At 38.0% G+C, this 17728-nt stretch overlaps 1 protein-coding gene across 1 annotated transcript in view; it reads right to left on the bottom strand.

The window, feature by feature from the left end:
- Positions 1 to 317: 317 nt before the first annotated feature.
- The window catches only part of LOC126335299 (GPI transamidase component PIG-T), a 119688-nt gene continuing 102277 nt past the window's right edge, over positions 318 to 17728 (bottom strand). Inside the window, exons 9-10 of the mRNA XM_049998404.1 lie at positions 8523 to 8684; positions 318 to 676 (exon numbers count right to left, since the gene is read on the bottom strand). Of these exons, the coding sequence (XP_049854361.1) occupies positions 556 to 676; positions 8523 to 8684 (283 nt within the window). The 3' untranslated portion in view covers positions 318 to 555. The remainder of the gene's footprint in view (positions 677 to 8522; positions 8685 to 17728) is intronic.

Below are 17728 nucleotides of genomic sequence, written 5' to 3'. Positions count from 1 at the left end.
ACATAAAAGAAAATCAACCTGAAATTGAGATATGTGGCATGTGACGAATCTCAAAAGTGAGGATGGAGTTCTCTTTCATGTGTTACCTTAGAGTAATCTTACAAATACAGTTTAATTCTCAGTTGCTAGACCTCTTCCACTACAACATACAAGTTCTTGCAGGAGAACAGCATGATGCATTAAACCAAAAGCTTTTGTTACATCTGAAAGATCCCTGATATGTTTGTGTGGCTGTACAACCGTGTGTATGTGTGTGTGTGTGTGTGTGTGTGTGTGTGTGTGTGTGTGTACAAATTTAATGAAATCAGACACTGGAAGAATTTTATACTGTCAATGAACATTTATTCAAACAAAAAGTACAGACTGAATCAATGACAGTACTAAACAGAACAATACTTTGAAAAGTTACTATACAAAGTTTATTTTAGAAGACATACTTCTCAATTATACACTGCAAAATAATTAATTATCACAGCAATTAAGCTTTGGTTGCTTAATGGTTTTCAACACCTTCCTGAGCAAAACGCAAATGACTGACTAGAATTTAACTCAGCATTATCTTACTGGCTCAGGCTGTGTCTGTTGAGGTTGCCCCTCTGAATCACTTTTCCTTCTCAACTGTGATTTGATCCAGTTAATAAGTTTGTTTCCCTTTCCTTTTTCCTTAACTTGCAACCTACAGAATAGCAGGAACAAAAGAAACAGATATTATTATTTAGGTAACTTCACAAATATTAAAAACATAGTCATATGCTGGAAAGCACTAACAACACATTCTCTCTGTTGCAATCTATGATATCTGATGTACTTGAAAAGTGTATATGGGTGACAAATTGTAATCAAACAGGGAGACAGGGTGATTAAATTATATGTGTGGACAGTTCTACTTCTAATAAGAATTAAATATTTTAAATGAGGTGATAATTACTTCTACATATTTAATTCCACACAGGAAGAGTCACATAGTGTTTATTATTATTATTTTAATGCCACAGAATTTTGAACAGTTCTGTTGGAAAGGAATCTTCTATTTCTATTAGTGGGACTTACAATATGTTTGCTTTTAAATAACAAAGATTCGTAATGATCTTACAGCTTGAAGCAATTTACATGTTATTCACAAATAAATAGACAAATGAGAGGAAATGCAACAACTCTCCTCTAGCTAACTGTGTGTCATGTAGAAACATGTAACAGCTAGAAGACGGGGCCAAGAGTTACCCCTTATCTTCTAGTTTAAGTACACACTCTCAGCATCTCCGACCATCCTGTTGACGTTATTGGAGCTGAACAATTCGAAGGAGACTTACCAACTCTTAAACACAGATGGAGCAAATAAAACAACCTGGATGGTTGCAGGCTTGCTCTTAACTTGGACATGGAGTGCAACGAGCTCACCACTCTACCCTTAGTTTTTAAATAGGGTTCTAGCACCATTTTATCAAAGTATTGTGAGCATATAGTGGTTTTTACCTATGGATCAAAGCACGGGGACAATGTTGTCATTCTGTTATCTTCCAACATTTTATCACCAAAATCTGCCTACTGAGTCCCTTCAAGGTGTACTATGCAGAGCTCTGGGCACTCAAGAAGGCACTAGAACACTTGAGATGTCTTGGTGAAGGGAAGCTGTTTGTCTGTAAGGACTCTCTCAGCACTCTTCAGGCTACTAAAGCGATTGTTCCCAACTAATAAGATGGTTCACGACACTATCCACTTCTGAACAGGCAAAAGAAAAGGTGACCTTCTGCTGGGCCACTGGAAACCTGGGAGTTGAGGGGAATGAGGAAGCTGACAGAGCAGCAAAAACAGCTTGCCACAGTTCACCTTAACATCTCCCTACAGGCTGAGTGGGAAAGGCAGTGGCTCAAACAGGCCAATAACAAGCTGCCATCAATCAAACAAACTACTTGACCGTGGCACATTTCCTTTTGCAGTACAAGAAAGAATGAAGTGGTCTTCAACTGCATTTGTATTGGGCACTGCTCAGTGATGCATGCTTATCTCGTATGGCTTGAAGATCCACTGGAGTGCAGTGTTCGCAGCATCTGACTCACAGTGCAAATTTTCTAACATTGAGTTATTTGTATGATGCTTTGCTCCATGTGTCAGCTGAGGGGCTTCTCTCAATTTTAGGTGACGAAGAAACAATAGCAAGAAAACCACTGACATTTTGTGTGGCATCAGGACTCCAGTCCAATTTAATTAGATGGATGTTTCAATGTGCTTTTGGGTGGCTGGCTTATCTTATGTGTTCCATGATTAACCGGCCATCTTTATGCCATCCATTGTTTTATTAACAATCTTAATGTACGATGACAGTATGAATAGTTATGCTAAAGACTGTATATGAATTGTTTTACGAGTATGGCTTAAGTTGATGCTCTTTGCTCTTGATTTTAACAATGGTGGCTACTCATAAACCAGTACCACAACCAAAAGCATTCTAAATCCATCCATCCGTCCGTCCGTCCATCACTGAACACCATAGCCACAAGTGGGTACATTTGGATGACTGTATGCTTGTGTGTGAGCATACCTCGTTAAACTACACAACGAGTTGTAATTGAAGAGCTAGCAACATCTCTGTGAGGTTATGTGTTTCCATGTGCCACACCTCAGCCAGTTACACACTTTTCCTATTTTTATTTACTGTTTCCATACAGGAATTTCTAGTATTGAATTTGTCATAAATTAACTACCTCAAAGCTTGAAAGAAGCAAACGTGTAGTACACTAAGTTAAGGGGACACAGTCGCAAGGGAACTCCCATAAGGAATCAATGCTAAAACGAGCAAATGTCAGGTACACTTTCAGAAGTAACTAATGGAGATAAAGACCTGAAACTTTTACAGTGTACAGCTGAAACATCATTCTCAAATCACATAAAAAATGGTTAATGTATTTTATATATTTCATGAGTAATCATTTTTTTGTTCTATAAGACAAAAAATTAAAACTTTTCTAAACACCTTGGAGCTTGTAAATCTGTTCTTTTTATCACTGCTGGTCTATTTTTTTATCTAATTAATCATCATTGTATTAACAAGAGATACAGTAAGTCTGACGTCTGTAGCAGTCATAGGTTTTGAGAAAAGTGTACCAAAAGGTCAAAAAATGTAGTTTTGAGAAAAATGGTATTAAAGTTTTACATGCAAGAAAGTAATGTATAAAGTCATACAGACACACTTCTAAAACATTCCAGGGATATCCTGTGGCTCAGCTGCTTGATCTTTATCTTCTTTTCTTTCATCTTCTGGCTATCCTGGCCTCCTTGGTAGCATTTCCTGTAGAAATATCAGCATAATGGATATGGTTCATGTCAATCTTTTTCAGTCCCCTTTCAGTATTGAACCATCCTTTGTTCCCAAGAGTCTTAATACATCAGTCTTCTTTGATACACCAGCATTGAAGCACATCACTGCATCATGAGCACCAAATTTTAGTGTTTCTTTTCTAATGAAAACAGTTTTTGGTAGCCTTGTCCAAATGAGTTTTTCCATGGAGACACTTTTCAAGAGCTCTTGTTGGCTAAGGTCACTGAAAATGGGATTCACAGCTAGCAGGATTTTTTAATGGAATAGAATGTTTGTGCTTATAGCTGGAAGATGTAGCTGGGTTGTTGAATTTGTACCAGCTGTCAGGTCCCCGTGGGCAAAGGTTATGTTGTGGTTCCTCATCTGTTGAAATTTTATGAAAGAATATAGCCCAGATGGCTCTCCTCATTGCTTCTACATTGTTGCAGTTATTTCTAATGGCCATACCATAATAAGTCTGGATCCTGTCTATTTCAGCCTTTGTCAGGCCCCCTTTACCATCAAACTTTTTTTCCTTACATATCTTTAAAAATCGTGATCCCATTCTTTTCTGTACATGTCCTACACATTCCAGTTTATTCATTTTGACTCTAGGCCCATAAGGTTTATCTTCTATCACTTTCTGATAAGCCTTACTGTCCCCATCCCCAAGATAGTCTGTATAGAGGATACCTCTTGACTGTACAGACCTTTTGAAAATGTTAGCAACACCAGCCACTTCCGTGCCTCCACTAGAACCATCTGCAAACAATATTGTTTGTCCATGCTTGATGCTCTGTGGGAAGTCATTTATGGAAATGAGGAATAGTATTGGGCCAAGGACACTACCCTGTGGGATACCTATATTTACATAATTTGGGTCTGAAGTATACTTTACAATATAGTTTGAACGACTTGAAATATGTGAGATTTCAGTTATCTGTCTTCTATTTTTTAGATATGACTGGAACCACTTTTTCACAAGTCCCCTTATTCCCAGTTCATCTAACTTATTTAACAATATGTTGTGGTCTACTGTATCAAACGCTTTAGTTAGATCAAGAAATATACCTGTTGTGTAGTTCCCTTTATCTAACGCTTCTAGAATGTGATTTGTGAGGTGTGCTGTTGCTGATTCTGTGCTTTTCCCTGATCGAAATCCAAACTGGTCAACAGACAGTAAGTTGTATTTATTTAAATAATTCATTAGCCCGTCTTACATAATAGTTTCTAATATTTTTGCAAAACATGAGAGTAGAGAAATTGGCCTATAATTTTCAATTTTTCCTGCGTCACCTTTTTTGAAGAGAGGTAGTAATTTAGCATATTTTAAATAGTCTGGAAAGTAGCCCTGCTTGAAAGATTGATTTATAACATCAACTAAAGGAGGAAGTAGGCTCTTGATACAGTCCTTAATTATAAAAATGGGGACTTCATCCAGACCAGCTGAGTTTTTGTTTTTCAGTTTGCTGACTGCTTTGTAGACTTCTTCCTGTGTTGTAGGGAATAACACCATCGAGTGTGATACACCATTATTTGGCTTTTTGACCTGAGGGGCTGTTAAAAAATTTTCCTGTAATTTTTTTCCTATGCTACTAAAATAATCATTTATATAGTTTGCCAAATATATTGGGTCTTTTATTACAGTCCCTTCCTCTTTGATTTTCAGGTTTGACAGATTCACTTTCCTGGTACCAGTTTCCTGCTTTACAATTTTCCATACTGCCTTATTTTTGTTTTCAGCAGAGAGCACCAGTTTGGAGTTATGAGCTCTCTTTGCTGCAAGCAATATTTTCCTATATGTTTTCCTGTATCTTTTATAAAAGAGTGAGAAAGCAGGATTAGTTTGTCTGTGTTTAATGGAGCTCAGGTACTTTAGTGTTTCAGACGATTTTTTGATGCCTTTTGTGACCCACTTGTTTTTTCCTGCTGTTGATAATGGACATAACACTTTGGGAAATGTTTCTTCAAAATTTAATTTAAACAATGTCATGAAATTTTTGAATTTTTCATTTGCATCTACCTCTGAGTATACTGAGTCCCATGTTAGTCCTGCTATCTGTTTGGCAAACTCATATCTATTTTGTTTAGAAAAAAATCGTCTGTAAATATGCCTTTTCTTTGTTTCTTCTGGAGCCACTTTTATAGTAATGATTTGACCTGAGTGATCAGATAATCCTAGCTCTGCTACCACCACCTCACAGTTTTCTTTGCCTAAATCTGTTAATACCTGATCAACAGCTGTCTTTGAGTATTTTGTTATTCTTGTTGCACCGTTAACCATTGGAACTAGATTGAAACTTTGAGCAAGACTTAGTAATGAGTCCCATGTAGCATCAGGATTCAGTTTATCTACATTTAGGTCTCCACATATGAGAATGTGATTCTTTGGAGTGGATATCTTGTCAAGAACATGATTAAGTTTAGAGAGAAAGATGTTGAAGTCTCCACTAGGAGATCTGTATATACATAAGATACATCAAATTCCTACACCTGTATTTGTCTCTGATTTCAACTGCTGCCAGTTCAAAATGTTGCTCTTCACTGATTACACATAAGTTGCTTCTGGTCTTATACTGATAATTTTGTTTTACATAAATACAACACCCTCCACACTTCATAGAAGTCCTACAGTATGCACACGCTAAATTATAAGACTGCAAAACTAATTGATTAATTTCAGCCTCATTGCACCAATGCTCAGTGAGACAAACAAATGAGCACTCTGTAGACTCCAGCTCCACTTCTAGCTGTTGGGTCTTGTTTGCTAGGGAACATATATTTTGGTGAACAACTGTTAAGTAATTTTTGCTAACACTATTTGCATTCCCACTTTTTTTCGTTTTAATGTCGTTCTGTGTTGGTTCAACTGCTTCTTTATTACGATTACACTTGTGTTTTTTGTTTGCATATGGTATTCTTGGATAGTCACCCCCTGCAGACTGTATTAGTTTCCCTTATTTTTTATAATTTTACATAAGTCCAGGAGCATTTTGCTGAAAGTAATTGCACCTAGTCTGTTTAGGTGCAAGCCATCCCTACCGAGACATTTGTCGTCGAGAAATTTATTTGGGTCAACAAATACAACGCCAAGTTCGTCGCACTGTTCCCTGATGCCAGTGTTTATTTTGTTTATATACACGTTACTCACCGATCTTCTTTGTAGAATTCCGTTGATAACAATTCTGGAGTTTGTATACAAATCTTTGGCAGACCGAATTACATTACGAATATCATTTATGATTTCTTCTTGTCTGCTGCTTCTAATAGAGTTGGTCCCTACGTGAATTATCACGCCTCTAAAGTTTGTGTTGGAATCGTTGTTGTTTTGGTTGGATTTTTCAGTGTTCCTAATGTTATTGAAATGTTTCACAATCTGATGTGGTCGAATTCCAGGGCGAACATCGACTTTACAGTTCGGAACCACCACATTTTTTAATATCGAGTCGCCAATCACAAAGAAATCACTTTTCACGATCTGTTTTGCTTTGACATTTATCTTTTTTCTTATACGTCACAGTTTTCCAGTTATATTTACTTTTAGATTTACCGCACGATTCGTTTTCCGCCACTGTTTTCACTGGGATTTGCACATACGAACTTACACAGGTTTGTTTACTTCTCAGTAACGGAGTTTGCACGCGTGAGTTTACGGAATTTCCACATGTTTCGCTTTCTGCCACTGTTTTTGCCGGAATGTGCACATGGTTTTGTTTTTTGCTCGGCAGCGAAATTTGCGCACGAGTCCTCCCATTTGTTTGTTTGATTCTGTAATGGGTTTCCACATACACAGCTTGCCGATTCGCTTTTTAGCTTTGCGTTTTCTTCTTTCAGAGACTGAATCTCTTTTTTGAGAGTTCCGATATCACTTTGAAGCACTTTAATTATTTCTTCTTTTGACTTTATGGTACTTACAAGTTCTGATGTTTCCCACTGTAAACCTCAGCTACAACTGCACCAATAGTCTTGTTGTAAACATCAAACTTTCTTGGAGCTGGAGGAATGTTCATCACTGCACAAAGAACAGCACCTGCACCCCGCCCTTTTCCAATAGATCTAAGTGCATACACTAATCTTATATTGTTTTCACACAATCTGCTACTTGTTATGTGGGATGACATTGTATTGGCAGTACAGCTACATTCTAAACATGTCAAAACTAAATTACAAACAATTCCCTTGGTTTTCACCACATCTTTGTGCAAAGTAACATTTCCTCCACAGTTTTTACAATTTGTGTGTTTTTCGATAACTTCACGTAATAACCTCATGGAGATCAGAATGTTTGTGTCAGTAACAGCAGAAACACTGTTCACACCACATATTGCATTGTCACACATTTGAGACGCACTTGGAAAACCGGCAGCACCTAGATGCTTCTTGATTGAAGCACTGACACTCGCACTGACTTCACTTTCAATATTATTTTCTGCCCTCTGTTCAAAACTAGCAGTTTTGAGGTTTATTTTTACACATTTTTTTCCACGAAACTTAGGCTTATATCCAAACTTCCTTATTCTACCCATTGTGTCATAACATTTCACAAAATCATTACATTTGTATCACCAAAACGTAAACAACTAGGATGAAGAAACTGACAAATGATAGTCGGCAATGCAGACAGGCTGGCAAACATCAGAATAACAATTCTCTCTTGCAACCCAAATAAAGAGTATTTATATCTGTGGAAAATAAATGATTGTTGTACTATAGTCAATGCTGATGACTGCGCAAGACACAGCAAAAATGGACGTGGTGCTAGTTACCATGCTTCCCGAACAAATTAATAACTCTGAATCTAATAATCAGATTTGTATGAAACAAATGGCATTTTGTAGCCAAATAATTGGAGCATAGATTAAGACTACACACACACACACACACACACACACACACACACACACACACACACACAAAACTATTTTTTGGAGCCTGTTTGCGACTGTGTCCCCTTAAGAGCTTAATATTCCACTAAAAATATGTTTAAAGATGGGGGCACCAGAGCAGACTGATGAATAAATTCAGAAGAAATTGGCAATGGGTTTGTTCAAGACATCATCCAAATTAGAATTACAGGAAAACTAAATCAGATTGGCCACAATAGGGCTTTTAGTACCCTACATCTTTTTCAATGTGAAATACTGTTGCTTATATACGTATGTCAACTGCACTAAGAGTACTGCTTGGAAAAAAAACATACTATACTTGGTGGCAGTCAAGTACTCACCTTCTCGTAGTGATATTGTGCAGTGGACCAAAAGCCAATGCAACGACTGTACAGGCTAAGCAGATCACATTGTATGGCATGCTGAAGTCCGGTGTTGGCAGTGTCACTATGAGAGTTTCAGTCCGCAATTCCACCAGGTAACCTTCTCGTGATGCATTGAAACTGTAATGATGTCAGTATGTGTTATAACAAATAAAAAGCATTCATGTTCCAAGCCTTGCACTTTTTCATTAAATGAAACCACAGCCCACTTTCATCTAGTTTATTCCCGGATCTGGTTCATTATGAAATATCAGGCAAGTTTTGTACACTGAACCCATTTCCAGTATCTTCTAAAACAAGAAATTTCTTTAAAAGCTAATAATCTGAAAAGAATTTCTTATACAGAATAAAAATTCCACAGCATACTGTGAAAAACGGTTTCCTAAGGAGTTTATATAAAATTAGAATAAATTACAAAAGTCCACGTATTTGTTCAAAATTTTCTCAACTGAAATAACAACATGAGTAATAATGATGAATGCAAACAATAAATTATGTAACTGTACCTGGAGATTGTAGAACGATTACCAAAGTTAGCTTTTCCTTTAAAAAAAGCTGCCATAAAAATGCATTAATTTTTTTTCAGCTTCAGGTAAGTAAAAGAAAAAAACTTACATGTTCTTCTAGTTTTCAACATATGTTATTATTAGCTCCAACCTTAACCACAATTTTTTACAATATACCAAAGGCAATATATATGAGGCGAGGCAATTAAATAATCGGACTGCTGTTACAAAACATTTCACTGATCCCCAGCCACATTAGAAAGTTTGCCAATCCCTGCAATACTCTGTATGAATTTTTCAGTTTTTAAAAGCAGTGTTCGAAGTCTGCTTATATCAGCTTGTTGAGAACCTCAATCACTTTGGCTTTCACCACTTCCACACTGTCAAGTCTTGTCCACTTGAAAGCTCATTTGCTCTTAGGAAACAAGAAAAAGTCACAGGGCACCAGGTGGGAAAATACAGTGGGTAGCTTAACGTGATGATGCCATACTTTGCAGAGAATGTCTTTTGAGACAAGGTGCAGTGGGCTGCTGGTTTGGCCCCATTTTTGTGCAAACTTTGTGCACGTTGCATGAGCCATACAAAATATACTGTACACACTGTAAATTCCTGAGATTTCAGCACGAGTTCGGACACTCAGGCAACAATTTTCAGGGGTCATTTACCAATTTTCTCTATGTTGTTATCCAATTTTGATATTGAGGGTCATCCAGGGTGCCAACTGTCTTCGGTCATTTCACGCCCCTCCTTAAACCCCTTGAACCATTGAAAAACTCATGTTCAAGGTAAACTTTCACACCCATGCACTTCCTTTAAAATGGCATAATCTTCTGTAGCTGTTTTCCCCAGTGTCACAAGAAACCTGAGGTTAGCTTGTTATTCTAGCTGAGCACTTTGCATTTTCCACGAAGACACTGGTGCAAGTACTTCACATGACAATTGCTACAGCAAGACTGAGTGGCATAACTGTGCCCATCAAGTGCAGGATGGGGGAGGCATCAACTGACATGAACATGTTCAAACCTCTCACGACGTGCTCCACGTTTACTGGTAGCCTCTCCAGTCCAGTTATTTATTTGCCACGCCTCATAAATAACACAATTAATTATTCTATGTGCAGAAGGTAACAGTAGCATCCCTAATATTTTAAAGAAAATTTTCAAGTTCATAGAGTCGAGGGGCATGAAAGGGAAGCAGTGGTTGGGAAAGGAGTGAGACAGGGTTGTAGCCTCTCCCCGATGTTATTCAATCTGTATATTGAGCAAGCAGTAAAGGAAACAAAAGAAAAATTTGGAGTAGGTATTAAAATTCATGGAGACGAAGTAAAAACTTTGATGTTCGCCGATGACATTGTAATTCTGTCAGAGACGGCAAAGGACTTGGAAGAGCAGTTGAACGGAATGGACAGTGTCTTGAAAGGAGGATATAAGATGAACATTAACAAAAGCAAAACGAGGATAATGGAATGTAGTCAAATTAAATCGGGTGATGCTGAGGGAATTAGATTAGGAAATGAGACACTTAAAGTAGTAAAGGAGTTTTGCTATTTAGGAAGTAAAATAACTGATGATGGTCGAAGTAGAGAGGATATAAAATGTAGACTGGCAATGGCAAGGAAAGCATTTCTGAAGAAGAGAAATTTGTTAACATCGAATATAGATTTATGTATCAGGAAGTCGTTTCTGAAAGTATTTGTTTGGAGCGTAGCCATGTATGGAAGTGAAACATGGACGATAACTAGTTTGGACAAGAAGAGAATAGAAGCTTTCGAAATGTGGTGCTACAGAAGAATACTGAAGATAAGGTGGATAGATCACGTAACTAATGAGGAGGTATTGAATAGGATTGGGGAGAAGAGAAGTTTATGGCACAACTTGACTAGAAGAAGGGATCGGTTGGTAGGACATGTTTTGAGGCATCAAGGGATCACAAATTTAGCATTGGAGGGCAGCGTGGAGGGTAAAAATCGTAGAGGGAGACCGAGAGATGAGTACACTAAGCAGATTCAGAAGGATGTAGGTTGCAGTAGGTACTGGGAGATGAAGCAGCTTGCACAGGATAGAGTAGCATGGAGAGCTGCATCAAACCAGTCTCAGGACTGAAGACAACAACAACAACATGAGTATTATCATATTTTCTTCATGTGATCTCAAAGTAAATTATAATTCTAGGTCTAGTCAGGCCTCAGTGATATACATAAATAGTATTTTATGACCATTTCTGACAGGTAAAGAGAAGGAGAGAAGAGGAGAAGGGGTGAATACATTTTCTTTCCCACTTTCCGTCTGTCCAGATTAACCACGTATAGGCTTCTACGTTATAAGAAGCGTCTCTATTCCTTTATTGGCTGTTCTAATAGAACAGAAGTCTACAAGTTACAGAGTGTGATGTGTTGACTTCTATCTAATTACTGTAGCCAATGAAGAAAGAACAACTTCACTTTACACTGATAATTTTCAAGTTAGATCCGTCTATATACAACTGAATAAAACAAGTTTTAACACTATGCTGTCCGGCGACACCACAGTGGTGTCGTGCGCGAAGTTGTGGTTAACAGCTGGCGACATCACAGTGGTGTCGTCTGCATAGTATCACTCAGTGGCCAGTGACACCACAGTGGTGTCGTGAGCATAGTATCACACAGTAGCCGGCAACAGCAGTTTAGTATCTTTTGTATTCTGTTGTTGTTTTGTTTAGGTAACAATAAGTTACACATGTCAACAAGTTTGTTTTTATAAGTACTTGTGCCCTTTCATCATGGTGGACAAAAGCAACAGTAGGATTATTTACGATGAATGTGCAGACGTCTTGTCTGATGTTCTGGACGACTTGGCCGATTGGGAAGAAGACATTTGATATCAAAAATATGAAAGTTTAGCACAACCATAGGAAGATAGTGAAATACATCCCAGAAGAATTCGGCGAACATTGCAGTTGCCAACTGATTCGGCTGAATCAGACGAAGAACACAGTGCACAGTGGTGAGACTTTGATTTACCGAGGACCAACAATAAATTTGAAGGATCACCAGGTCCAAACATATTTCCCAAAGATACACAGAGCATTGAGAATATCATAGAATTTTATATTGGGAATGATCTATTTGAATATTTTAGCAACAAAACCAACAAGTACTACAGTCAAAACTGGAACAGAAGGAAACTGGATTTAAAAAATGTCAAATTTGTCGACATTATGGGGCCCGAACTTAGAAAATGGTTTGGGCTTGCTATCCTTATGAGAATTGTCAAAAAAGCAAGGATCGATGATTATTGGACAATGAATCCGATATTTCACAACACGATGTCCCACAATCGATTCAGACAAATAATATCATTTTTAAATTTTTCCGACGGCAACAATAAACCAGATAATGCTGACTGACTTGTCAAAGTGTAATTCGTAATTGATTATTTTTCAAAAAAGTTTAAAGAAATGTTTAATCTAAGTCAAAACATCTCAATTGATGAAGGAATGATACTGTGGCATGGATGGTTGAATTTTAAAGTTTACAATGTGTCGAAAATTAAGAAATATGGCATACTGATTTGAATGCTGTGTGATGGAAAGTGGCATCACCTCTGCATGGATAATTATTATAACAGTGTAGAACTTGCAGAGAAGTTACTTGAAAAGAAAATCTGAGTTTGTGGAATGATATGGCAAAACAGAGGATTTCCAGAAACTTAAAGCGCGCAAAAGTCAATGTGTTTGAAGCTTGTCATCAACGGGAAAGTGACAAGTGGCCAGTGACAAGCCAAGTAATCTGAATTAGCACTGCCGGTGTCAAGTGAATAAATTTGTACAAGATGTGCGGACGGCAAAGTGTTAACATGCCGTAACAGATACCTTGGGGATCCAAAGTGCAAGTATACACTTGTGAACAAACATACTACAAGCAAGTGTTCCATGTGCCCCCTATTCATTTTAAGACAGATTTCAGCATTTCTCCTCATCAGTGCACGCACATGTTCAAAAATTGCTGGTATGTTCTGAATGCACTGAAACTATCCAAAATGTATTCCTGGAGTTTATCAACAGGGTTGGAATACACCAATACTTTTAATAATTCCAAAATAAATAAATTAATTAATTAATTAAAGTGCAATGGGTTCAATTCAGGGGACCTGGGAAGCAATGACTAATACACTTGTCAAAGATTCCTATTAAATAACAACAGCTATGAAAGTGTGTCGGTTAACCATCAAACATGTACCACATATGCACCCTTTCAATAAAAGGGCCATCATCCAAATAGTTCATTAGTTTGGGTTGCAGGAAACGAAGGTACACACAGCCACCAGCAAGTTGGTCATGTAGGAAATGTGGCCATATCAACAAGTCTCCAATGATCACTTGCCCAAGCAATACATGTGGGTTCTCAAAAGCCCAAAAGTGTACTGTAGACGTTCATAATACCGTCTCATGAAAAGCATGCGTTGTCTGTAAATAACACATGCACGAGGAACTGTAAATCATTCCCCCATTGTGTAAGGATCCATAGGCAGAGGGCAATCTTGACTGGAAAGTAAGGTGCCTTGCACACTTCGTGCATGACACTGATACAATCATCCCTCATGGAAAACCATGTTCTTATGCCTGGCATTGCGTCCCCTTGTTGTAATACATGCTCCACAATTTGTGGCATCAACACTGGTCTTGGTCTACCTGCATGTTACATTTAAATGAATTCATCTTGTGCAAGCACAGATGGGACTTATTGAACCTTCTGCTGTTACCTGCTTGTCTGTCTGTCTTCTCAGAGGATACAATTTGTAATACAACTGTGGGCTGCCATTACCATGCTCGTAAATGAAGTGCGTGGCTGCCATTTATTCATTTGAAAATGTGTATGGAGCCAGGGCAACAGCTTCAAATAATACACGTACACAGAGCCATGGTGACTGGCAAGGCCAGAAACTTGAGCTGTGGTTGGTTGCTCCAAGATCAATCTTCACTTCACCCCAATGAAAGTCACGTACTCAACCAAACAACAGCAATGTGCCAGCAGCGAAGCTGCAACATAAACATAGCCTTATACATGGACAGTGTTACAACAATTGCTTGATTGCATCTTGTGCTTACATTGTATGAGGGAAACCATTGGTTTCTGGGTCTATGTTTCTTAGGATAATTTGTATGTTTCATTATCTTCTTCTCAATCATTTTTTTGTGCCTATAATAATCAAACACCCTACATAAATGGAACTAACGTGGAAGTTATCAACATAATGTTACACGTAACTGAGGATAATGGGACAACAAAAGTTAAAAATAACAGTATGGAAAAGCTTGAAATTGCTACTCATCACATAGATGAGGCACTGAGTTGCAGACAGGGGCAATGAGAAAGAATGTTGAAATATTTAACTTCCAGAAAAAATCCTCCCCCTGAAGTAGAAAACACACACACACACACACACACACACACACACACACACACACACACACACACACACACACAACAGAGAGAGAGAGAGAGAGAGAGAGAGAGAGAGATGGGGGTTGACAGCCAAAGGGATACTACGATAGGGGTAGGGGAATGCTAGTGCTATCTGTGGGAGTGTCCACGGACATGGTTGCACAACATATGCTCCGTTCTCGGAACATCCTTGGTCTCCACCTCCATTAGACCCTGTCTTCCACCTCTTTATCCCCTTACTTGCTCCCACAAAATGACTACACATGTGTTCTTGACCAGCAGCACACCTACATAGCCCTTTCCCCTTTTCTATTTCTCTCCTCTTCTTTCCACTCTCCCCCCCTCCCCAACCAGTGACACTGTTACCCAATCCTGCACCTAGCAGCCCTATCCTGTCCCGAACACATCCCTGCATGCTCCCACAGGCAGCATATTCCTCCACACATACACTACTACCTCTCTCCATCCTCAACACAAGCCTCTTCCATACCCTCACCACTCTCTCCAGTTACACTGCTGCACACGATGTCCGACACAGTCACAGTTAGGCCTCAGAGCTTGGAGACAGTTATCATGGGTGTCTGTGTGTATTTTCTGCTTCAGCAGAACGACTGTGCCTAAAAGCTTAAATATTTCAGCATTCTTTTTCATTGCGCATCTTTGGGACTAAACACCACCTCAATGAGGTTATCGCAATACTACAGTGGACTACTAGACAAGTCATGTTTGCTGAAATTGTGGATATTATACTACACATCCACCCAAGTGCAACATACATAGACATGCAAACTGTTTGTTGCTTCTGTGAATGTGTAGAATAAGATTATGCCTGCCACTATGCTACGCACAGAAATCCTGTTCTGAAGCACGATCCTCATGCAATGGCCAAGACTGGCACTTGTGCATCACATCAATGAGGAAGCCGAAACAATGTGAAAAAAAGAATGTTATTATGAGGTGTCTCATAAAGTGGTTTATCATCCAGCACAATCACACAAAAATTGAAATGTGTTTGTCTGTCACCTTTTCGCAACTAAACTGCTGAATCAATTTCAATGAAATTTGGTATGGGGGTACCTTGAACACTGAGGAACAACACAAGCTACTTAAAGTGTGGGATGTGGGGGGGGGGGGGGGGCGAAAAAGAAAAAAATTAATTCTGTAGTAACATACTCTTTTATTAACTGTTGCAGAGCTCAATTTTCTCTTTACTTTTTCAGTTGTAACTAAAGTAGTAACAACTCTTTACTAAAGAAGCAAGCCATTTCTGTACAATGCTGGCATGTGCATTTCATTACCTCTCACAAGATAAGGATCGTCGATAGATGTTATCAATTCATGTTTTGACAATAACATTATATTAATGTGACCTATACTAGAAAGGATTATTAAAATTCAAAGAAGCTAAATGTTATTCTATTAATGGTCAGCGTTTTATGAAAAAGAAATGTGATATTAATGGATGAAGCTATTGTCCAATCCTTAAACCTGCCATCTACAGCTACTGCCGTCCATTAGTGGTGGGTGATGTGTTAATTTAACTGGCTCTATGTATGATTTATTTGCAGTCTGACATACAAGCTAACAGTAACATGGAGGTGACCAAATACAAATTAAGGATTAAGGAAAATTCAAAGAAGTAAAGTGTAAGTTACTAGGCACAGCTGTCTGAAGTTCCTTCACCAAAGAAGATGAGATATATATTCCCGAATCGAGAACAGTTGCCCCCATCAGTAACTTAGGAGTTGATATCATCAGAGCGCAGAAGCAACTTAAATCACGTAATAAAAGCACGTCTTCTGATGCAATAGCTACATAGTTAACAATCATATACAACCACGTGCTTGACGAAATACCCATACCTATTGACTGGTAAGTTGCACAGGTCACACCAATATTTGAGAAAGGCAATATGAGTAAGCCACTAGATTACAGGCTCATATCATTAACGTTGATACGCAACAGGATTTTGGCACATATATTATGTTTGAATATTACCTCAAAAAGAATGGTCTATTAACACACAGTTAACATGGATTTACAAAATATCATTCTTGTGAAACTCAACACACTCTTTACTCACACAAAGTGTTAAGTGCCACTGACCAGGGATTTCAAATCGATTCTATATTTCTAGATTTCCAGAAGACTTTTGACACCATAACTCACAAGCAGCTTGTAATCAAACTTCAAGTTTCTATTCTTAGTGATATGGGTTGGGTGATGATGAATCAATGAATTAGTCTGACCCCATTTCACCCCCTTAGGTGTTGAATTTCCAAGAACAGTGAAACATGCATTTTTTCATCTGTAATCAAGAAGCCACACACCAATTTCCAAAGGTTTAGCTTTAAAAATGCTTGTGCAACGAAATATTTTCATAAAACATTTCATCTCCTATTTAACCCATTTAGGGGTTCAATTTCCAAACACAGTGAAACACAATTTTTTAAATTTGTAACTGAGAAGTCAAATACCCATGTTCATAGATGTAGCTTTAAAAATACTTCAGCAGTTCTTTAATAATGACATATTTTGAAAAAAAAAAAGGTTTCACCCACTATTTCATCCCATAGGGTTAAATTTCCAATAATGCTGAAACATTTATTTATTCCTGACTGAGAAACCAAATACCAATTTTCGTAGGTGTAGCTTCAAAATTGCCTTGACAGTGGCATTTTTCAAAAAAAAAAAAAAAAAAAAAACCTTCATCCCCTATTTCACCCCCTTAGGGTTGGAATTCCAAAAAATCCCTTCGTAAATGACACCTGCAGTATAAGGTTTACATCTTCTTCAAATTTTAAAGTTATGTCATAAGTGGTTTGGGCTGGGTGGTGATGAGTCAGCCAGTCAGGACATTGTCTTTTGTATACAGAGATTACTGATGCTCACTTGGACATATGACAACACAATTTATCACTGTGTTAGCTGAAGCAATAATGAAGGAACAGAGATGGAATCATAATTGTGAAACAATAATGCCATGGTATAAGACAACGTTATTTGTGTTTGGTGGAGTCTATACATAGGCACACCCGCTTGAGGGTAAGCAGGAAAAGTCTTTACAGTAACTTGTTATTTTATCAGAATTTATGTACAATTTTAATTAAAATAATTAAATATAATAGACTTTGTGAAAACTTGGCCTGCAGCTTCTGCTTTTGGCTGAAATGCATATTGGACCATGTCATTCACCTCCACAACCTCAGAGTGAAGCAACTCTAAATTCTACTCTA

The sequence above is a fragment of the Schistocerca gregaria genome, chromosome 2 (genome assembly GCF_023897955.1).
Source record: "Schistocerca gregaria isolate iqSchGreg1 chromosome 2, iqSchGreg1.2, whole genome shotgun sequence".
In the NCBI taxonomy this organism is placed as follows: domain Eukaryota; kingdom Metazoa; phylum Arthropoda; class Insecta; order Orthoptera; family Acrididae; genus Schistocerca; species Schistocerca gregaria.
The sequence above is the reverse complement of the archived record's forward strand: the minus strand, read 5'-3'. Positions and strand labels throughout refer to the sequence as shown.